This window comes from Erinaceus europaeus, chromosome 9 (assembly GCF_950295315.1).
Source record: "Erinaceus europaeus chromosome 9, mEriEur2.1, whole genome shotgun sequence".
Taxonomy (NCBI): domain Eukaryota; kingdom Metazoa; phylum Chordata; class Mammalia; order Eulipotyphla; family Erinaceidae; genus Erinaceus; species Erinaceus europaeus.
In genome coordinates, this window is record NC_080170.1 from 67,065,385 (window position 1) to 67,088,410 (window position 23,026).

The following is a 23,026-nucleotide window of genomic DNA, read 5'->3' on the forward strand; positions in this document are numbered from 1 at the left end:
AAGAGATTTCCCAACCTCAGGCATCTGAGAGCCAGGAAGGAAGCACATTCTGTTGAGTGGGGGCCATTGGGAACCCTTCCAACTTTGAGAGAATTCATTCTGGTCATAGGGAAAAACTATTATCTGGCCCTAAAACTAGTCAGTCAATCTGGGAAAGACTACATAATTCATTATTTTTTTATTACAAGCTTGACACTGCCTGTTTCTACTTATTGAATATATCATCATTTCCTGGAGCCTGTGAAATTCTGACTCAAAAAGTCACATAGGACCAAGCCATGGCTGTCCCCTGGATTTAAAAGAGAGAAAAATAACCGAATGTGGTCATCTCCTCTCTGATTAATGGGATAGAAGGTCCAGAGACAGACCAAATTATAGAAAGGAATATAGTAGAGGTAGAATCTCAAGTCAGCCAGGGAAAAGGATATATTAAATAAATGATGTCAAGATGGTAGACATCCAGAGCCTGACTTCAGTATATTCACCAAAACAAATCCTAGCAGGAACAAAACTGAAACCAGGACCAGTATTTTCTAAATACTGGAATTGATAAAAGTTCATTTAAAGCATGAGATCCAGAAGCATAATGAAAGAAAGTAATAAACCTGATTACATAAACATTAAAAGCATCTTTGTGAAAAAAAAAAAAAAGCATGACTTTGAAAACAACCACAAAAATTAAACAGTTGGGGACGGGGTTTGCAACATACTTGAAAAAGCAGATTTGCTAAATAAAAAGAATGAGGGCTGGGGGGTGGATGGTGGCACTCCTCCTTGAGCGCACAATATTACAATGTGCAAGGTCTCAGGTTTGAACCCTTGCCCCCCACTTGCAGGGGCAAAGCTTCATGAGTGGTGAAGCAGTGCTGCAGGTGTCTCTCTGTTTCTCTTCTTCTCTGTCCACCCCTTCCCTCTTAATTTATGGCTGTCTCCATCCAATAAATAAATAAATATAATTAAAAAATTAAAGAGAGGGGTTTGGGTGGTAGTGTAGTGGGTTAAGCGCACATGGCACAAAGCGCAAGGGCCAGCGTAAGGATCCTGGTTTGAGCCCCAACTCTCCACCTGCAGGGGGTCCTTCACAAGTGGTGAAGCAGGTCTGCAGTTGTCTATCTTTCTCTTCCCCCTGTCTTCCCCTCTCTCTTGATTTCTCTGTCTTATCCAGCAACAACAACAGCTATGACAACAATAACAATGACAACAATAACAACTACAACAAGTGCAATAACAAGGACAACAAAATGGGGAAAATGGCCTCCAGGAGCAGTGGATTCATAGTGCAGACACCGAGCCCCAGCAATAACCTTGGAGGCAAAAAGAAAAAAAAGAAATAAAGAGAATATTTAAAAAAAAAAATTATTGTCCAGAGAAATAATATACTTTGATAGTGCATTGTTTTGCCATGTATACAACCCAGGTTCAAGGTAGGCCCCTACTGCACTGAAGGAAGCTGCAATGCTATAGTCGCTTCTTTCACTCTGTCTCTTTCATCTGAGAGGTTAAAAAAAAAAATTAGGGCTGAGGAGATAGTATAGTTTTTATGAAAAAAAAAGACTTTTTCCTTTTTATATTTATTTTTTTAATAATTTTTCTTTTTTCCCCTTTTTTATTATCTTTATTTATTGAATAGACACAGAAATCGAGAGGGAAGGGGGTGATAGAGAGGAAGAGAGACAAAGACACACCTGTTGCCCTGCTTCACCACTCTCAAAGCTTTCCCCCTGCAGGTAGGGACCAGGTGCTCGAAGCTGAGACCTTGCACATTGTAACTTGTGCACTCAACCAGGTGTGCTGCCAATGGCCCCTCTTTTTTTCTATTTATTAATTTGATAGGACAGAGAGAAATTGAGACGGGAAAGGGAGATAGAGATAGAGAAAGAGAGAGACAATTGCTACTCCACTGCTCCACTACTTGTGAAGCTTCCTCCCTATAGGTGGGGACTGGGGGTTTGAAGCTGGATCCTTGTGCATTGTAAAGTATGTTCTCAACCAGGTGTACCACTGCCCAACCCAAAGAAAGGCTTTCATGCCTGAGGCTCTGAGGTCCCAGGTTTGATCCCCAAACACCACCAGAAGCCAGAGATGAGCCATATTCTAATTCTTCTTCTTCTTCTAGCGTTTGCCCTTCTTCCGTAGCCAGTCAACAGCGTCAGGTTGAGCCTGATGTAAAGTTTCGAGACCTCCTTTGAATCTGGAGAGGTGGCAGTCGTTGACTATGTGGGTCATAGTCTGTCTGTAGCCGCAGGGGCAGTTCGGGTCAATAAAAAGAAAGATTAATAAAATCAGTAAATGAAGACATGAAAATTCATTTTCAGGGGGAAAAATAAAGAAGTTTTAAAAGGCAAATAAACATATCACTTAGTCATAGTTCAAAAACCACAAATTTGAAACAAACTTGCCCAAGTCCTTGGTCCTAAAAATCATCTCCCCAGAGAATGGAGAGCTCCCAGGGACTAACACTTGAGTCCTCTCTCCAGACCCACATGATCAAGCTGTTAAGTGCCATAATCTATAGGACAAGTGCATCTTCACCTCTATCTCTAGACAAGCAGGAGTGTTCTTAACTCGGTGTACTGGCAAGAACAAGGACTTTGATAAAAAAGGAAGGGAGAAAAGAAAAGCAACTGTCTCTTATAATATCCACTTGGTTCTCAATTTATTTGTTTGTTTATTATTTATTTATTTATTTTGGATAGAGACAGAGAATTTGACAGGGAAGGGGGAAGATAGGACAACTAGAGAGAGACACCTGCAGCACAGTTTTACCACTTGTGAAGCCTCCCCTTGCAGGTGGGGACTAGGGGGCTTGAACCTGGGTCCTTATTTATGGTAACATGCACACTGAGCTGCATGTATCACCTGCCCAGCTACTTTTTAAAAAAATTATTTCCTTTTAAAAAATATTTATTGGGGTTGAACAGTGGCATGCATGTTAGTGTGCACAAGGCCCCAGGTTCAAGTCACCAGTCCCCACCTGCAGGGAGGAAGTTTCAGGAGAGGTAAAGCAGAGTTGCAGGTGTCTCATTTTCTCTCTCCCTCACCATTTATCCCACTTTTTTTTTTTTTTTTTCCCCTCCTCCAGGGTTATTGCTGGGCTCGGTGCCTGCACCATGAATCCACCGCTCCTGGAGGCCATTTTTTTTTTTTCCCTTTTGTTGCCCTTGTTGTAGCTTCCTTGTGGTTATTATTATTATTGCCCTTGTTGACGCAATTCGTTGTTGGATAGGACAGAGAGAAATGGAGAGAGGAGGGGAAGACAGAGAAGGGGAGAGAAAGATAGACACCTGCAGACCTGCTTCACCGCCTGTGAAGCGACTCCCCTGCAGGTGGGGAGCCGGGGGCTCGAACCGGGATCCTTACGCCGGTTCCTGCGCTTTGCGCCACATGCGCTTAACCCGCTGCGCCACCGCCCGACCCCCCCCCCACTTTCTTTCAGTTTCTCTCTGCCTTTATCCAAAATAAAAATATTTTTAAAAAACATGAAAAAAATCCAAAAATAATGAATGAGGGCACATTATCATGCACAAGGACCTGGGTTCAAATCCCTAGTCCCCACCCACAGAGGGAAGCTTCACTGGTGGTTAAGCAGTGATTCAGATGTGTCTTGCTCTCTCCCTATTTGATTTGTCTCTGTGTCTATCCAATAAAAAACAATAATTTTGGGCGAGGGAGATAGCATAATGGTGATATAAAAAGATTCTGATGCCTGAGACACCAAAAGGCCCAGATTCAATCTCTTGTGTTTAACATAAGCCAGAGCTGAGCGGTGCTCTGGTTAAAAAATAGCAATAATTCCCCTGGCTCCTCACCTGCAGGGGAGTCGCTTCACAGGTGGTGAAGCAGGTCTGCAGGTGTCTATCTTTCTCTCCCTCTCTCTGTCTTCCCCTCCTCTCTCCATTTCTCTCTGTCCTATCCAGAAACGACATCAGTAACAACAACAACAATAACTACAACAACAATAAAAAAACAAGGGCAACAAAAAGGAATAAATAAATATTTTTTAAAATAGCAATAATTGGGAGTCGGGCAGTAGCGCAGCGGGTTAAGCGCACATGGCGCAAAGTGCAAGGGCCGAGTAAGAATCCAGGTTCGAGCCACCAGCTCCCCACCTGCAGAAGGTCCCTTCGCAAGCAGTGAAGCAGGTCTGCATGTGTCTATCTTTCTCTCCTCCTCTGTCTTCCCCTCCTCTCTCTATTTCTCTCTGTCCTATCCAACAACAACAGCTATGACAACAATAACAACTACAACAAGCACAACAAGGGCAACAAAATGGGAAAAATAGCCTCCAGAAGCAGTGGATTCACAGTGCAGGCTCAGAGCCCCAGCAATAAGCCTGGAGGCAGAAAAAAAATAGCAATAATTATAACAATAAATAAATAGGGTGTTTTTTTTTTTTCTTTTGCCTCCAGGATTATCATTGGGACTCAGTGCCTGCACTACAAATCCATTACTCCTGGTGGCCAATTTTTTCCATTTTATTGGGTAAGACAGAGAGAAATTGAGAGGGGAGAGGAAGATAGACACCTGCAGACTTGCTTAACCAATAGTGAAGCTTTCCCCCCTGTAGGTGCCAGGGGCTTGAACCCAGATCTTTGAGCGGGTCCTTGTGCTTAGTACTATGTGTGTTTAACTGGGTGTGCCACCACTCACCCCCCCAGTTTTTTTTTTTTTACCAAAGCACTGCTCAACTCACAGCCTCAGTCATCACAGCCTTTCTGTATAACCACCATGCTATTTCCCCTGCCCAATATTTAAACATATATATATATATATATATATATATATATATATATATATATATATATATATATATGGGAGAGGGAGGGAACCAGAGCATCGCTTTGGTACATGTGATGCCTGGGATCAAACTCAGGGCCTCATGCTTGAAAGTCCAACACCTTATCCATTGCATCATATCCCAGGCCACTCAATTATTTATTTCGGTGGAAAACTTATTTCTTGGTTTTCCTTTTTGTCTTAACTTCTTGCATGTAAGTGGAGACTTTAAAGTCCTAGAGCATAGTTCTGCTTGTTCATTCATTCTGGGAATCCAGTAGATCAGTGTGGCATTACTATTTTATCAACAGATGAGTTTTGGAAGCTCTGCCCTCCCTCCACCCCCACTCTCCAGACTTGGGGAGCTGTCTCTCATCATTGCCTGCTCAGTCTCCTGCACTAACCCCCCCCCCCCCCCCAACACACAGATACTCTATTTCATCCCACTCAACATCAAATCTGGTTACTTAGGCGCTGAGATTCTAGGAAGGGAGTGGAAGCAGGAGGTATTTAAGGATCAAGGACAAAGTATGTTCTTCCTTTTGGGCATAAATCTGAGTCAGTTGCTTTTTAAAGCATTCCTTTGTTTTTTTCTGCCTGATAGTGTAGTGAGTCCTGTGACTGGGTCTCCCCAGTGTGTGTGACTATACGCTTTACACCATAACCCATCCACTCTGGGAAGCTGGGCTCTATTATCTCCCACAGGAAATCAGGGAGAGAAGCCAAAAGCTCAGTGTCTCTGCTATTTCCATGGTGAGTTAGGACTCAGACTGTCCTGAGACCTTACCTGGTCTAAACTTGATGGAACTTAAAAGTAAATAAAAATAAAATTAAAATCGACCTGGGAGGTGGCACAATGGATGAAAAAAACCACTCAGGGTCAGGTGGTGACACACTTGGTTGAGCCCATGTTATAATGCTCAAGGACCCCGGTTCAAGCCCCATCCACAGGAGGAAAAGCTTTGTGAGTGGTGAAGCAGGGCTGCAGGTGTCTTTCTGTCTCTCTCCCTCTCTATCTCTCCCTTCCCTCTCGATTTCTGGCTGTCTCTATCCAATAAATAAAAATAACAAAAACACTGGACTCTCAAGCGTGAGGTCCTGAGTTTGATCCCTGGCACTGCAATATGCCAGAGTGAAGCTCTGATTCTCTCATTAATAAATAAAAATTAAATTAAAAATAAAATAAATTGATACATCACACTCTGGGGGATCTATTTACTGCTCCTCACAATAACTGCCTAAATTTCCAGGAACCAGCTCTTGGCTGGGGCAGCCCTGCTCAGCTGCAGCCTGAGTTGGAAGGTCAACTTTCCTGGTTGCCAGGCAACCGAGGTAAACATTAGGAAGTGGCGGGATCATGGCCACCAACTACAGCGCCAACCAGGTAAGTAAGATCTCTTTTCCCATCTTCACCCTTTCACTTGCCTCTCCAGATGCTACTCTCCCATAACCCGTTGACCTCTAAAGTTAAAGCTGAGAGGCAGTGAGAGAATATTCTCAATTCCTCAAGGTGCAAGGGTCCTGGCACCAGCCAGCAAGGAAGCTCTGGATTAAGTTTGTAGGGTCTAAACTGGAAAAGTCAGCTCGATTTTTTAAAAAATATTTATTTTATTTATTTATTCCCTTTTGTTGCCTTTGTTTTTTTATTGTTGTAGTTAGTATTGTTGCCGTCGTTTTTAGATAGGACAGAGAGAAATGGAGAGAGGAGAGGAAGACAGAGAGGGGGAGAGAAAGATAGACACCTGCTGACCTGCTTCACCGCCTGTGAAGCGACTCCCCTGCAGGTGGGGAGCGGGGTGGGGGGCGTTGGGGGCGCTGGAACCGGGATTCTTAGCCAGTCCTTGCGCTTTGCGCCCGGTGGGCTTAACCCGCTGCGCTACCGCCTGACTCCCTTCCTATCTTTCTTCTTTCATTCTTTCCTCCCTTCCTTCCTCCCTCCCTCCCTCCCTCCCTTCCTTCCTTCCTTCCTTCCTTCCTTCCTTCCTTCCTTCCTTCCTTCCTTCCTTCCTTCCTTCCTTCCTTCCTTCCTTCCTTCCTTCCTTCCCTCCCTCCCTTCCTTTCTTTCTTTATCTGTAAACGGTCAGAAAGAAACTTTTAATGGGCCGGGTGGTGGCGCACCTGGTTGAGCGCATGTATTACAATGCGCAAGGACCCGGGTTTGAGCCCGTGGTCCCCACCTGCAGGGCTGCAGGTGTCTCCCTATCTCTCTCCCTCCCTATCACCCCCTCCCTCTTGATTTCTGGCTGTCTCTATCCAATAAATAAAGGATAAATAAATAAATAAATAAATAAATAAAACTGTTGTAGGCTTTGTGAACCAGGTGACAAAATTAGTGTGGGTACTTACATGACTAGTGAAAACATTTGTCCTCCAAATCTTTCATAATGTTCAAAATGTGTAATTTTCTCTGTAATGCTAATGAAAAGGATGGAATGTTTTTTGTGGTGGTGTGGATAATAGACAAAGTCAGTATTCCCTTTCATCAATTAGTTGCCAATGATCATCTGTCTAGGGGGCCATTCTGAGCTCTTACAGGCCATCCTAGACAGATAGGAGGAGGATGGGTTTCCATGGATCCGTTTGTTAAACTCTGATCTAGACCAGCCCAGTGAAAAGATGATGTGAAGTTATGCACCCCAATCAGAATTTTGGTCCATATTCCCAGAGGGGGTGAGGAATGATAGTGAAAGATGACAGAGGTTCTGAAACCCAATTAGAACAGGACCAGAAATGTTTGTCACCAGAAATTTTTGTTTTTATGCCATCACTGAAAGGGAAGTAGATCTGGAAAACAACAGGGGGATTCAGGCACTATTTCGTTTATCTGAGAAGAGGATAAAGAACACTCAGAAGTAGTAATAGGGGACCAGGCCGGACCGTAACACAGCGGGTTAAGTGCACATGGCACGAAGCACAAGGACCCGTATAAGTATCCCAGTTCAAGCCCTCCATTCCCCACGTGCAGGGGGGTCGCTTTATGGAGGGGTGAAGCAGGTCTGCAGGTGTCTATGTTTCTCTCTCCCCTCTCTGTCTTCCCCTCCTCTCTCAGTTTCTCTCTGTCCTATCCAACAATAATGACAGCAATAAGAACAACAATAATAACAACAATAAACTAAACAAGGGCAACTAAAAGGGGGAAAAAAGCCTCCAGGAGCAGTGGATTCATAGTGCAGGCACTGAGTCCCAGTGATAACCCTGGAGGCAAAAAAAAAAAAAAAAAAAGGTAGTAATAAGTGTATATGTGACTTAGAAAAGAAAGGAAGTGAAGATAGAATTGTAGAAGTGAATAAAAATGGAATTTACATCTATGACCTGGGGAGAACTAGTGCAGTTTGCCCTGGAGGGGGATGGGGACACAGAACTCTGATGGTGGGAACAGTGTGGAATCATACCTGTTATCTTTTAATTTTGAAAATCAATATTAAATCACTTATAATAATAATAAAAGATAATGTGAGGCAGCCCAGGAGGTGGTGCAGTGGATAAAGCATTGGACCCTCAAGAATGAGGTCCTAAGTTTGATTCCTGGCATCACATATGCTAGAGTGATACTCTGGTTCTAGTAAATAAAAATAAATCTTTTTAAAAGGGACAACCTGAGTCACAGATCTTTCTTCTGATGCTGAGCATAGAACTCAGGGCTTATACAAGTGAAGTATGTGTTTTACCCCTAGGCAATATATATATATTTTGGCTATATGTATTTTTTTTTTTTTACCTCCAGGGTTATTGCCTGGGCTTGGTGCCTACACCATGAATCCACTGCTCCTGGAGGCCATTTTTTTCCTTTTTTTTTTTTTTGTTACCCTGGTTGTTTTACCATTGTTGTGGTCATTATCATCATTGTCATTGATGTCATAGTTGTTGGATAGGACAGAGAGAAATGGAGAGAGGAGGGGAAGACAGAGAGGGGGAGAGAAAGATAGACACCTGCAGACCTGTCTCATCACCTGTGAAGTGACTCCCTTGCAGGTGGGGAGCCGGGGGCTTGAAGCGGGATCCTTCGGCCCATCCTTGCACTTTGCGCCATGTGCACTTAACCCACTGCGCTACCCTCTGACCCCCTAAAGTTTCATTTTTTTAAATTTATTTATTTATAAAATGGAAACACTGACAAGAGTATAGGATAAGAGGGGTACAATTCCCACCACCAGAGCTCTGTATCTCATCCCCTCCCCTGATAGCTTTCCTATTCATTAACCCTGTGGGAGTATGGACCCAGGGTCACCATGCAGAAGGTGGAAGGTCTGGCTTCTGTAATTGCTTCCCTGCTGAACATGGGCATTGACAGGTCGATCCATATTCCCAACCTGTTTCTCTCTTTCCCTAGTGGGGCAGGTCTCTGAGGAAGCAGAACTTCAGGACACATTGGTGGGGGTCATCTGTCCAGGGAAGTCTGGTTGGCATCATGGTAGCATCTGGAACCTGGTGGTTGAAAAAGAGTTAACATATAAAGCCATACAAATTGTTGATTAATCATGAAACTAAAGGCTGGAATATTGCAGATGAAGATTTGGGGTCACCATTTTGGAAATAACTAGTAGGTTTACTTTAGGTATATTTCAAAGGGCCCATGACTTGTTTCTGCCTGAGCCTGAAATCTGATATTTAAGTGAACCCAGGTTATTGTCTGGGGAGATGATGTCATGGCTGGAAAAAGGGCTAGAAAGCTGGATCAGGGAAGAGTAGTTCCCAAATATGGGAGAAGTGTATAAATATTGCTGACTGTAAATCCCATTGATTTGATCTGGGGCTCATATTCAGCTTAGGAGCCTATGTAACCTCTATATCCCTGTAGGTCCGAACTTGTATTCTGTGGTCATAGTAGGAACATTCCGAGTTGCACCAATTTCAGGACCTGTCTTCTTCAGATGGTAGATAGAGTATGTTATCCAAACCCCCTTCAGAGGATGGAACATTCTCTACCATTGTTGATCCACATTGAGTACAAGGTCCTATGAGGACCCCCAAAGGAATCTGTTACGTTGTTCAGATGAAGATGACCAGTGATAATGGGGAGAGGGATTCTAGGCTCATTGTGTTTGTGTGGGAATCCCAGGACTCCCCTACTAAGGCCCCAGGGATATATGTATTCTTAAATTTAATTGCCACCAGGGTTATCAATGGGACTTGGTGCCTACACAATAATCCACTGCTCCTGGCAGCCATTTCCTCCCTGCCTCTTCCACCCCAATTTTTTTTCTTTCTTTTAAAAAATATTTATTTATTCCCTTTTGTTGTCCTTGTTTTTTTTTTTTTTTAAAGGAGAAGAATCTTTCATTATTTATTCCCTTTTGTTGCTCTTGTTGTTTTATTATTGTTGTTGTAGTTATTGTTGTTGGATAGGACAGAGAGAAATGGAGAGAGGAGGGGAAGGCAGAGAGGAGAGAAAGACACCTGCACACCTGCTTCACCACTTGTGAAGCGACTCCCATGCAGGTGGGGAGCCAGGGGCTCAAACAGGGATCCTTATGCTGGTCCTTGTGCTTTGCGCCACCTGTGCTTAGCCCACTGCACTACCGTCCGACTCCCTGTCCTTGTTGTTTTATTGTTGTAATTATTATTGTTGTCATCGTTGTTGGATAGGACAGAGAGGATGGAGAGAGGAGGGGAAGACAGAGAGGGGGAGAAAAGGACAGACACCTGCAGACCTGCTTCACCCATCCCTGCAGATGGGGAGCCGGGGGCTTGAACCAGGGCCTTTTCTCTGGTCCTTGCGCTTCACACCATGTGCGCTTAACCTGCTGCGCTACCGCCCGACTCCCCTCTTTAAAAAAAAAAATTTTTTTTATTAATGAGAAGGATGGGAGGATGGAAAGAGCCAGACATCACTCTGGTACATGTGCTGCCAGGGATTAAACTCAGGACCTCATGCTTGAGAGGCCAGCACTTTATCCACTGTGCCACCTCCTGGACCACACTTTTTTTTTTTAGTAGGACAGAGAACTTGAGATGAAAGTGGGAGATAGGGAGTCGCGCGGTAGTGCAGCGGATTAAGCGCGCCTGGCGTGAACCGCAAGGACCCACGTAAAGATTCCGGTTCGAGTCCCTGACTCCCCACCTACAGGGGCGTCGCTTCACAAGCAGTGAAGCAGGTCTGCAGGTGTCTCTCTTTCTCTCCTCCTTTGTCTTCCCCTCCTCTCTCCATTTCTCTCTGTCCTAAGAACGACGACATCAATAACAACAACAATAATAACTACAACAATAAAAAGACAACAAGAGCAACAAAAGGGAAAATAAATAAAATTTTTTAAAAAGTGGGAGATGGAGGGAAAGAGATAACTACAGCACTGTTTCACCACTTGTGAATTTATCAAATAATAAAGTTAACAACAACAAAAAATCAAACTATTATTTCAACATTTAATCAATATCCTAAAAGATATTATCAGTTATCTTTTTTGAAAAAAAGATTCTGTGACTATGGGGGGCCAGGTGGTGGCACACCAAGTTAAGTGCACATAGTACAAAGTGCAAGCACCAACTCAAGGATCCAGCCTTCAGCTCCCCACCTGCAGGAGGAATGCTTCACAAGTGGTGAATTAGGACTGCAGGTGTCTTTCTCTCTGCCTATCTCAATTTCTCTCTGTTCTATCCAAAACAAAACAAAAAAACAGACCTCCAGAAGCAGAGGATTCATAGTGCCAGCACCGAGCCCCAATGATAACACTCAAAGCAAAAAAAAAAAAAAATCTGTGACTATCTTTTCTGTAGATTTAATTCTTATTTTATTTGCTCTGGAGTTTTCACTCAGGCTTGGTGCCAGCACTATGAATCCACGGCTTCTGGCAGCTATTATTATTTTTTAAATTGGATAGGACAGAGAGAAGTTGAGAAAAGAGGGGGGAGTCGGGCTGTAACGCAGCGGGTTAAGCGCAGGTGGCACAAAGCACAAGGACCGGCATAAGGATCCCAGTTCGAGCCCCGGCTCCCCACCTGCAGGGGAGTCGCTTCACAGGCAGTGAAGCAGGTCTGCAGGTGCCTATCTTTCTCTCCTCCTCTCTGTCTTCCCCTCCTCTCTCCATTTCTCTCTGTCCTATCCAACAATGACGACAACAATAATAACTACAACAATAAAACAACAAGGGCAACAAAAGGGAATAAATAAATAAAATAAGTATTTTAAAAACAAGAGAAAAGAGGGAAGAGATAGGGGAGAAAGATTGCTTGTGAAGCCTCCCCCCTGCAGGTGGAGAGCTGGAGTCTCAAACCCAGATCCTTACATGGGTCCTTGTGCTCAGTAGTACTATGTGTGCTTAACTGGGTGTGCCACTGCCCAGCCCCCAATTTAATTAATTTATGAAAGAGAGGTCAGAGAGAATCAGAGTATTATTCTGGCACTTGTGACGCTGGAGACAGAACTTGGGACTTAATACCTGAGAGTTCAATGCTTTATCTTTTTTTTTTTTTTTTCCCTCCAGGGTTATCGCTGGGGCTCTGTGCCTGCCCTATGAATCTACTCCTGGAGGCTATTTTTTCCCATTTTGTTGCCCTTGTTGTTGTTATTATTGTTGCCATTGATGTTGTCATTGTTGGATAGGAGAGAGAAATCGAGAGAGGAGGGGAGACAGGGAGAGAGAAAGATAGACACCTACAAACCTGCTTCACCGCCTGTGAAGCAACTCCCCTTCAGGTGGGGAGCCGGGTGCTTGAACCAGGATCCTTGCGCTGGTCCTTGTGACCCCCCCTTTTATTTTTTTTTACCAGAGCACCACTCAATTCTGGTTTATTTATTCATGGGAGTCGGGCAGTAGCGTAGCAGGTTAAGCGCAGGTGGTGCAAAGCGCAAGGACAGGCATATTGATCCCGGTTCAAGCCCCTGGCTCCCCACCTGCAGGGGGGTTGCTTCACAAGTGGTGAAGCAGGTCTGCAGGTATCTCTCTCCCCTTCTTTGTCTTCCCCATCTCCTCTCCATTTCTCTCAGTCCTGTCCAACAACGACATCAATTAAAAAAAAAAAGGGCAACAAAAGGGAATAAATACATATTTTTTTAAAGTTTATTCATGAGGAAGACAGGAGAACAGAAAGAACCAGTCATCACTCTGGTACATGTACTGCCGGAGATTGAACTCAGGACCTCATACTTGAGAGCCCAGAGCTGAGAATCCAACACTTTATCTACTGTGCCACTGACTCATCATAAGTCTGATACTTTTTTTTTTGTACTATCTTCAAATATTCAGTGTCTGGTACTTTCAAAGCACCTCAATTATGCTTAGTGACATTTTGAGTGATCAGCAGCCAGGTGTGACTACTGGCCCTGTGCTGGGCAGCACATATTTAGACCAAACAAGTGGCACTCTCGTGTGGGAGGGTGGAGAAGAGACTCACAAGGACTCTCCCATCTGTCCACAGTATGAAAAGGCGTACTCACCCAAGTATCTGCAGAACTGGTCTCCTGCCAAGCCAACAAAAGAGGTATATATATTCTTCCTTTGGGACACCTCAAGCACACACTCGGTTTCACAACAGCCCTAACTCACCCCTCCCAGCCCTCCATACCTGCATCCTCCTCTCCTTCTACACTGTCACCTCTTCCACTCTGTGGTCACAAGTCCTTTTCTCTCCACTTCTACCCCCAGAGAATTGCATCCAAAGAAGGCTACACTCAGATTATTGCCAATGACCGTGGCCACCTGCTACCTTCAGTGCCCCGCTCCAAGGTGAGATAGTCACCTCTGTCATGGAAGGTAGGGAACCGGGAAATGGAGCTGGAGGTGTAGAGGGGAGACAGTAAAACTCCTGCAGCCACTCTAAAGAAAGTTCAAGTTGGGGCCCAATAGTGGCACACCTGGTTGAGTGCATGTTACAATGTGCAAGGACCCGGGTTCAAGTCCCCAGTAGCCACCTGCAGCAGGAAAGCTTCATGAGTGGTGAAGCAGTGCTGCAGGTGTCTCTCTTCCCCTATTTCCCCCTACCCTTTCAATTTCTGGCTGTCTCTATCTAATATAGATAATAATAAACATTCAAGTTCAGTCTAATTCAGTTACGTAAGTGCCCCCTCCAACTCCCAGAATGCTTTCAGTGAAGATTATGAAGGCTTTCAGGTGACAGCTGTGCAGTGGCTTATGCTGCCAAACTCTACCAAACTTTCAGATTTTTTTTTTAAACAAGAATTTATTCATGTGAAAGAAGAGAAAGAACCAGATACCACTCTGGTACATGTGCTCCCAGGGATTGAATTCAGGATCTCATGGTTGAGAATCTAATGTTTTATCCACTGTGCCATCTCCCGGACCACCTAAGCATTCAGATTCATTATTTTAGTCATTTTCCTTCTAGGCAAGTCCTTGGGGTTCCTTCATGAACACCTGGCAAATGCCTCTGAGGGTCCCCCCTGCTAGGGTGAACCTGACGGCCCGTTCAGCTGCTGGCACTGCCTCCCTCACCAAGTGGATAGAGAAGAATCCAGACTTACTCAAGGCCTCCAATGGGCTGCGTCCTGAAATCTTTGGGAAGGTATCTATTGAAATGCTCTCTTTCATTTCTGGTCAACCTCCAAAATGTCTGCTATGCCACTCCTATCCTGCAGGGGGAGCCTCTTACCAATTCTGCCACCCAGTCTCACCCAATTACATTCTGAGGCCTTAAAGCTAAGGTCATCTTGCCCCTACAGGGCAAAAATGATTTTATCTCCAGTGATGGATTTTTTTCCCCCTCTCCTAAACTAGAATCAGATTTAACTCTTTAATGTACTGGGGTCTAACACAAAATGATCTCACGGCCCTGGGCCAATTTTGTCAGATAAGAGAGAAACGCAGGGCAGACACAGGGCTGGTAGCACTCTTATATGGTGTCAGGGGTGGAGTCTGCCAAACCTGTGGCAAGACATGTGACCTAGCAAATGAACTATCTCTCAGTCCCCCACTTTAAATTCTTATTTTGAGTCTGATCTTTCTGCCCAAGGCGGGAAGCAGGGGAGTTAGACTGGTTCTGTGATAGGAGGGAATGGTCTAAGACAGACCAGAAGAAACATAACCTTCTTTTGCTTCAACCCAGCAGCCAGGTCACCCAGGAAACAGGAAGGAACTCAAGGAGACTGTTACAAAGAAGGTGCAGCAAGCACCAAGTCCAACCATAATTCCGAGTTCCCCAGCTATCAACCTCAACTCCCCAGATAAGTGCCAGAGCCCACACCCCTCCGCAGGTCACACTCCTGGCCCCTCGCCCCTGTCAGGCTCTTTTGAGAGCAAAACTGAAAGCCTATGTGACCTCGAACACAGGGCAAGTCCAAACCTAGCTGAGGCCCAGAGCTGCAAAACTGACTCTCCAGAAGGGAGCAACAACCTTGCTGAGATTCTGTGTGTAGACAGTGATTGAAAACCAGACCAGTCAAGAATGAGGAAGGGAGGAAGAAACGGGTTGGGAACAAAAGGCAAAGTTGGGAAATAAATGTCTTTTGTTGAGTCTGTTCCTGATCTGGTTGTTTTCCTCCTGCATTGGCTGCCTTCTGGAAGTAGGAGGGGAGTAGTGTGTGGGGGGGGGGGGGGGCGGCGGTGATAGAGTAGGTGTATCACTGTGGCTTGGAGAGGAGGATGTTTTCACAAGGACTTAAGTCAGTTATAGGCCAGAAACGACCAGTATGAAGGTGGCCTCAATCTCAGCAACAGAAAATTCTAAAGTGGTCCGGAAGATGGTGCAGTAGGTAAAGCAATGGTCTCTCAAGCATGAGGTCCTGAGTTCAATCCCCAGCAGCACATGTACCAGAATAATGTCTGTTCTTTCTTTTTTTTTTTTTTACATTTTATTTATTTATTCATGAGAAAGGTAGGTGGAGAGAGAAAGAACCAGATGTCACAGGTGATGTCAGGGATTGAACTAGGGACCTCACACTTGAGAGTCCGGTGCTTTACCCACTGCACCACCTCCTGGACCACATATCTGGTTCTTTCTCTTTCTCCTCCTACATTTGTGAAATCTTAAAGAAAAAAAAAAAAAACCTGGATTCGTAGTGCAGGCACCAAGCCCCAGCGATAACCCTAGAGGCCAAAAAAAATCAGGTGTTGCAGTGATTAAGGTATTGGTCTCTCAAGCATGAGGTCTCAAGTTTGAACCCTAGAATCAGATGTGCCAGAGTAATAATCTGCTTCTCTCCTCTCATTAATAAATCTTAAGTTAAAAAAAAAAAAGGAAACTCAAACCAAAGTATAAATGAGTTTGGAAACTGGAGACAGAAGTAACTAAAAGAGAGATGAAAACCAGTGAGATGGTAAACAGAAACTCAGGGCATGGGAACAATGGACATGGGAACACTAACTGGTGAGGAGTCAGAAACAAAGTCAAGAAGCACCGTCCACTTCCCAGCACCCAATGTGTTTAGTGTTGTCCCAAGTCTGCAGTGTCCTGGCACTGGTAGTGTAATCTGGTGCCCTTGCCAAATGCCCAGTGCCCGTGTCCTTTGTAACTGTGTGTCACTCACTCCAAGGACAAGTATAGAGGACTTGTGGTTTAAGATGGTGAAATCCAACTGACATCCCAGGGCCTACCTGCCTGCCAAGAAAGGAGAAATGAGCTTGAGGCAATGCTAAGGTGGCTGGGAGCTGGGGTGGGGACATTAGGGCCACAGCACTTAGTCTTAGCTACCGAGGGAGCAAGGTCCTCCTTTCTCATGGATACCAGCTAGAGCTGCAGTTACTTCTCTTCAACTCACAGCTTGGGCAGCACCATAAACAGATCTGGTTGTTGTTTTTTTTTAACTAGTTTTTTAAAATTTATTTCTTCCCTTTTGTTGCCCTTGTTTTATTGTTGTAGTTATAATTGTTACTGATGTCATCGTTGTTGGATAAGACAAAGAGAAATGGAGAGAAGAGGGAAAGACAGAGAGGGGAAGAGAAAGACAGACACCTGCAGACCTGTTTCACCACCTGTGAATTGACTCCCCTGCAGGTGGGGAGCCAGGGGCTCAAACCAGGATGCTTACGCCGGTCCTTGCACTTTGCGCCACCTGCGCTTAACTTGCTGCACTACCACCCAACTCCCTAGATCTGTTTCTTTCCCTCCTTCCTCTCTTTCTCATATTACTTTATTGAGTAGTTAATGGTTGGTATATGATAATTTATTTAAATTTCAAAAAATAATCTTTTTTGAAATCTGTTGAAAAGAGATAGCCAGAAATTGAGAGGGAAGGAGACAGAGAATATGAGAAATAGGGGCTGGGTAGTGGCACACCCAGCTGAGTGCACATGTAACAATGCACAAGGTCCCAGGTTCAAGCCCTCAGTCCCCATCTGCAGAGGGAAAGCTTTGTGAGTGATGAAACAGTGCTGCAGGTATCTCTATCTCCCCCCTCCCTCTCAGTTTCTGACTCTCTCTATCCAATAAATAAAGATTAAAAAAAGAGACAGAGACACCTGCAGATCTGCTTCACCACTTGAAATGTTGCTGAGTTTATCTCTACTCCTCTTTCCCTCCAAATCTTCACTCACTATCCCTTACCTGTCACCCTCACTATCCATGAGACTCGATCAGTTCTCAGGATTTTTAGGCCTATAATAGCCCCAAAGCTCCCTGCATGCTTAACTTCCTTTCTCTTCTCCCTTCTCTCTCTGACACTTCTACAGGAGATCATGTGTCTAGCTACTTGTGTTTGATTCCCTAAAAAATGTCTCCAGGGACCAGCTGTGGGACAGACTGTTTCTCTCCTGGGAAAGGTCAGGATGGGGGACGTAAAATGTCTGAGGCCTGAAGGAGGAGGAGGAAACTGGCTCCTCCCCAGCTGCCATCCTCTTGGCTTCTCTGGATTTCAAGGAGAGTCACAGACAAAGTGCACATTTTAATTCAGTTTTAGAAAGAAAAAAAAAAAAAAGACATCATGTGAATTTTAATTAGGATACTTGACATGACGAGGCTTGTTTTACCAGAAATGCAAATATAAGAAGTAGCCTGAATAGGTTCAATGCTAATCTTCTGGATCCTGCTCTTATCAAAAGCTATTTCTCTTCTCCCCAAGTACCAACTCATCTTCTTGCCTCCCCCAACCCCCACCCTACTCTGTCAGTCACACTGTGTGGGTGCCCAAGACCCTGGGCTCTGACCAATGAACAGAGCTGTCCTTTAAGCCAGCAGCCCACAGGCAGAGGCACCCAGAGCCCCCCTCCCAGGCCCAGGCAGAGGCCACAGAGCTGGTATTGTTTCTACTGTCTCAGAAAGGAGTCAAAAGCTTACTCTCAGCACAAATTAAGGCCCAATGTGGAGGGAAGATAATGGGTCCTACACCCAGAGCAGGCGATGGGCTGGGATAGGCAATGGGGGAGAGAGGCTTTGGTGGTCCTTCCATCTTTGGGAATGGAGACTGGGCTTGTCCCCCCTACCAGGTTATTAGGTTCCACTAGGTACTCTACAGATACTGAGCTCTAGGGCTTCTAGAAAAGTTGAGAACTCTGAACTGACAGGAGAGGCGGTGACAATCAGGAAGCTAGAGCAGCGGGAGGAGTTTCGAGAGGACGGTGCCAACTGGCAGCTCCTCACATGGCCGCCAGCCCTGCAGAGGATAACACCGTGAGGACCAAGACAACCACTCCAGACTGGTAGAGTTGGGGGATCTTCAGGCCTTTTCCCAGGTCCCATATCTGTAGAAAAAAAAAAAAATATATATATATATATATAGAAAAGAAAAACAAGAAGTTCAGCAGTTGGGGCCCAGGGTTGCTCTCAGAGCTCCTTGCTTCTGCTAACAATGGGGAGTACCTCTTGATGCCATTTCTGACAAAAGCAGTTCTCCCACACGCCCCATCTTCACCTCCAAACTCACACCCACAGAGCAGGCATCTTCAGCTCTGAGGTACTCAGTGTGAAAATGAGTGATGGGACAATGCTGAAAAAGACGTCACTGGGCAAAGGTCAGAGAGCAATTACACCAAGCTGGCTCAGCTTGCCATTCAGAAATGCACCAGCAGCCACCATGACACAGCACCTGGATGTACAAAAGCTTCTAGACTAATGAGACAAGATGTTCCCTGCCCCAGATGCAAAGCCAGATGTTGGGTTCCCAAAGTAGATTCTTTCAGGAAGCAAGTTCCTCAGCATTGCAAGCTTTATACTGAGGGAAGAGTCCTGTGGTCAAGTACAACATCTAGCTGCAAGACTTTTCACAAGGAGACTTCGAAACAGAAATAACAGACCAGATTTCCCTGATACAGGCAATCACAGCATTCCTCTTTAGAAGGGACATCTGTCAATCAGAGGACCAGTATTAAAAAATAAAATTATTGGGAGCCGGGCGGTAGTGCAGCGGGTTAAGCACAAAGATCAGTGTAAGGACCCCGGTTCGAGCCCTCAGCTCCCCACCCACAGGGGATTCGCTTCACAGGCAATGAAAGCAGGTCTGCAGGTATCTATCTTTCTCTCCCTGTCTTCCCCTCCTCTCTCGATTTCTCTCTGTCCTATCCAACAACAACGACAGCAATAACAATAATAATAAACAACAAGGGCAACAAAAGGGAAAAAAGGCCTCCAGGAGCAATGGATTCGTAGTGCAGGCACAAAACCCCAGTGACAAGCCTGGAGGCAAACATAAATTAATTAAATTTCATATAATTAAAAAAAATATCTATGTAATCTACAACACTTTCTCAATTTTGCTTTGACTGTGACAGCCAACAAGAAATATCTTTGGGGGCCAGGCAGTGGTGCACCTGGTTGAGCACACATTACAATGTGCAAGGACCCAGGTTCAAGCCCCCAGTCCCCACCTGCAGGGAGAAAGTTTCACAAGTGGTAAAGCAGGGCTGCAGGTATCTCTTTGTCACTCTCCCTCTCTATCTCCCCTTTCCCTCTCAACTTCTGGCTGTCTTTGTCCAATAAATAAAGACAATAATAATAAAAAAAATTTTTTTTAAGGAATTATCTTTTTAGGGCTGGGGAGATAGCATAATGGTTACGCAAAAAAGACTTAAGTGTCTGAAGCTCCAATATTCCAGGTTCAATCTCCAGCGCCACTATAAGCCAGAGATGAGCAGTGGTCTGGTATAGAAATTAGTTAATTCGAGCCCCCGGTTCCCCACCTGCAAGGGAGTCGCTTTACAGGTGGTGAAGCAGGTCTGCAGGTGTCTGCATTTCTCTCCTCTCTCTCCATTTCTCTCTGTCCTATCCAACAACAATGACAGCAATAACTACAACAATGGCAACAAAAGGGAATAAATAAATATTAAAAATTCATTAATTATTTTAAAATATCTTTTTGATTGATATTCAGTGTATATATACATGCAAAGGCCATGAAATCATAAATATATAGCATTTCTATATGTGGTAAATTAAATTCTGTATGTTGTAGTCTGCATTTCTTGTTTTGATAGCAACCACTAAATATCTACCTATGGAGTCAAAAACCACAATTTTAGAAACACTAGTCCAGACTCCTTTGTTCCCTAAAAAACTGTCATTTGTCTTCTAAGTTACTCAGAGATCTCCTGAGGAAAAAGCTGACTTCAGGCCTCACCCTTTTCTACAAGTGCCTCAACATACACACACACCAGTTCCCATTCTACATACAAAACTGACTAATAAGGTGCATTTCAGAGACGAAAAACATCACCTAGATGAGAAGCTGCCCCTGTAGCTTATCCCGAATTTTAAAAAATATTTATTTATTCCCTTTTGTCACCCTTGTTGTTTTATTATTGTTGCAGTTATTATTGTTGTCATCGTTGTTGGATAGGACAGAGAGAAATGGAGAGAAGAGGGAAGACAGAGGGGGAGAGAAAGAGAGACACCTGCAGACCTGCTTCACTGCCTGTGAAGCGACTCCCCTGCAGGTGGGCAGGTGGGGAGCCGGGGGCCCGACCAGGATCCTTAGGCTGGTCCTTGTGCTTTGCACCACGTGCGCTTAACCCACTGTGCTACCGCCTGACCCCCCACCCCCCAATTTGTTTCTGTCTAGATTAGATCAGGTATCAAGCAGATCCCAGGAAGAAAAGAAGAAAGAGAAAACGAAGGAGAAGGAAGGAGCAGGAGGAGAAAAGTTGTTTTGCTTCTACAGACCCATCATCTTCCCTCTCCTTCATCACCCTGCTGCTGACCACTGGTTCTTCTCCCCACCCCCCCCCCCCCAGCTCAGAGGGCAAGAACTCTGCACTGTCAGAGAACAGCTCAAATCCTCTCCCACACTCAGAGCCAGTCCTCCCTGGAAGAGAAGATAAAAGCAGACTTAAGGGCTTAAGGAAGGCCGTTAGGCTCCTTACTTCTCTCAACAGAGATTATCGGTACAGGCCAGAACCAGGGCAGAGAAACCTCAAGGGAGATTTCGTAAAACATCTATTCCTTCTTCCCGTCACACCGAAACAAAAGCAAATCTAAGGCTGGTTCCCTCTAAATCAGGATGTGGCCACTGAGAGCAGATCAGCTGATTTCCAGCAGAGAGCAGAACAGTTCTGTGCAAGGGAAGTCACTAATGGAAATGTGCTCCCTTGGTCTCCCCCTCACCGGGCAGTGCATTGCTCCAGAATTAAACAATACTGCCCAGGGAACACTTGACAGATACACTTAATTTAAGAGATCACTGAGTCACTTTAAATTTTCTATTAAAATGTCTATTGGACCAGGCTGAAATTCAGAAAGCTCTAGGCTCAGAAGTTAGCAGAAGGCGAACTGAGACGAAAGCATCTATTGGACAGATGGCTCTGGTTCAGAAGGAAAGGAAACCTAAAGAATGAACTGTAACTGCAGTCCTGGGAAAGGAAGGGAGATGGGGAAGGGAAAAGTGAAAACTTGAAATGCTGGTGGGGCTGATCTCTGACCTGGAGGCAGTTCTAATTCCTTTATAAGGAAGAGGCTGGTTTCCAATTGACCCCCAAGGTTGTGGAGGAGGAGTGTGGACATTTTTCAGGCCCTCAAAAGATTCCAAAAACCAGAAATAGTAACTGGGATCCCAAGCTCCCAGTTTCTGTTACAGATGGCCTAAGTCTCCTGATGAGCTCAAAATACAAACAGCAACAACTATCACCAAGATAACTACAGTCAATTGATCTGGCTCCAGCCAAAACTGTCCCTCTAGCTGGGCGGGAATATTTGAATGAAAGAAGCAAATACCTCTACCTAGCTCACAGCTGACAACTCAGTGGCTAGAAAGTGCCTGATACAAACAGGTACCTGTGACTATGCCATCTAAGCCAGCTGTCAGACCTGGCTTCAGGGTCTCTCAGTTCCACCTCTGTCGTGCACAGTTCCCATGAAGCATCTGCCAGGCCTACATGCTCCTCAGCTGGGTCATCAGAGGGCTGCCCAGGGAGACCCAAGGGTTTCTGATGTTGCCCAAGCAAAGGCCAGCACAGTAAACTATTTTTGGCATCGCTAGGACTTAGAGGTTCCAAGCTGACTTTTCTAGAGAAACAGAGAGGCCCCACAGCACTGAGGCTTCCCCCAGTGCTACAGTATTCCCAAGTGAGCGATCATAACAGTTCCTTAGCCCAGGTTAAGAACAGCACTGAACCCAGACAGCAAAGCAGACAACCACCCAGCTCTCTTGTTCCCTTCACCCAGACCTACTCCAGATGGCAAATGAACTTACTAAGTGTCGGATCCCATTCCAAATGTGGTACATGAGAGGGAAGGCGAGTCCAAACTTGGCAGTGTGGATCAGAGCTGGTGCCAGACACAGAGCCTTCACTAGGTCCAGATGACCCTCAAAGTTCCCGGGGAGCAACAGGGCCGACAAACCAAACAGAGACACTCCTGGAGAGAGAGCCAAGCAGACCCATCAATGCAGCCCACCAGCTACAGCAAAGACACACATAAAACTGGGCCTGTGAAAGCACAGCACCTCATACAACTGAAGCCACTTCGAAATGGAGACTTAAACTCATGTTCAGGTCTGTACTGGGGGTAGGCTGCTTGAAATATATAAGATCTGCTCTGGACTCTGGAGGGGAGGATTACCTGGATCAAAAGATCTTACCAGGGGGCTGGGTGGTGGCGCACTTAGTTGAACACACAACTTTCAATACACAAGGACCCAGGTTCGAGCCCCCGTTCCCCACCTGCCGAGGGAAAACTAAAGATGGTGAAGCAGGGCTGCAGGTGTCTCTCTCCCTCTCTATCACCTCCTTCCCTCTCTATTTCTGTCTCTGTCCAATAAATAAAAAAAAAAAAAAAGAAAAGAAAGTTATCATTACCAGTAGGACTAGACACCCATTCTGTTTAAGATGAAGAGTGAAGGGGCCAGGCGATGGCACACCGGGTTAAGCACACACATTACAGTGCACAAGGACCCAGGTTCAAGCCCCTGGCCCCCGCCTGTAGGGGGAAAGCTTCA

General features: G+C 45.1%; 2 protein-coding genes across 4 annotated transcripts in view; one reads left to right on the forward strand and one right to left on the reverse strand.

Annotated features, from left to right (window-relative positions):
- Positions 1–6,077: 6,077 nt before the first annotated feature.
- On the forward strand, positions 6,078–15,182 carry CFAP126 (cilia and flagella associated protein 126). 2 transcript variants are annotated; one of them, XM_060198116.1, is made up of 5 exons: positions 6,078–6,160; positions 13,132–13,194; positions 13,359–13,439; positions 14,059–14,235; positions 14,776–15,182. In XM_060198116.1, the coding sequence occupies exons 1-5, from the start codon at positions 6,134–6,136 to the stop codon at positions 15,094–15,096; spliced, it is 669 nt and encodes a 222-aa protein (XP_060054099.1). In that variant the 5' UTR covers positions 6,078–6,133; the 3' UTR covers positions 15,097–15,182. The 2 variants fall into 2 exon arrangements, with proteins under 2 accessions (XP_060054099.1, XP_007537501.1); XM_007537439.2 differs by having other exon boundaries at positions 14,779–15,182.
- A 2,353-nt stretch (positions 15,183–17,535) lies between these two features.
- The window catches only part of SDHC (succinate dehydrogenase complex subunit C), a 30,204-nt gene continuing 24,713 nt past the window's right edge, over positions 17,536–23,026 (reverse strand). For both annotated transcript variants that reach the window (XM_007537427.3, XM_016194448.2), the window contains 2 exons: positions 22,283–22,446; positions 17,536–18,344 (listed from right to left, as the gene is read on the reverse strand). In XM_007537427.3, coding sequence (XP_007537489.2) covers positions 18,240–18,344; positions 22,283–22,446 — 269 coding nt within the window. In that variant the 3' untranslated portion in view covers positions 17,536–18,239. The remainder of the gene's footprint in view (positions 18,345–22,282; positions 22,447–23,026) is intronic.

Excerpts from the sequence above, each read along its gene's own strand:
- CFAP126 (XM_060198116.1), top strand. The coding sequence starts at position 6,134 with ATGGCCACCAACTACAGCGCCAACCAG. Across the intron at positions 6,161-13,131 it reads CCAACTACAGCGCCAACCAG|TATGAAAAGGCGTACTCACC; the intron begins GTAAGTAAGATC and ends ATCTGTCCACAG. Across the intron at positions 14,236-14,775 it reads GTCCTGAAATCTTTGGGAAG|CAGCCAGGTCACCCAGGAAA; the intron begins GTATCTATTGAA and ends GCTTCAACCCAG.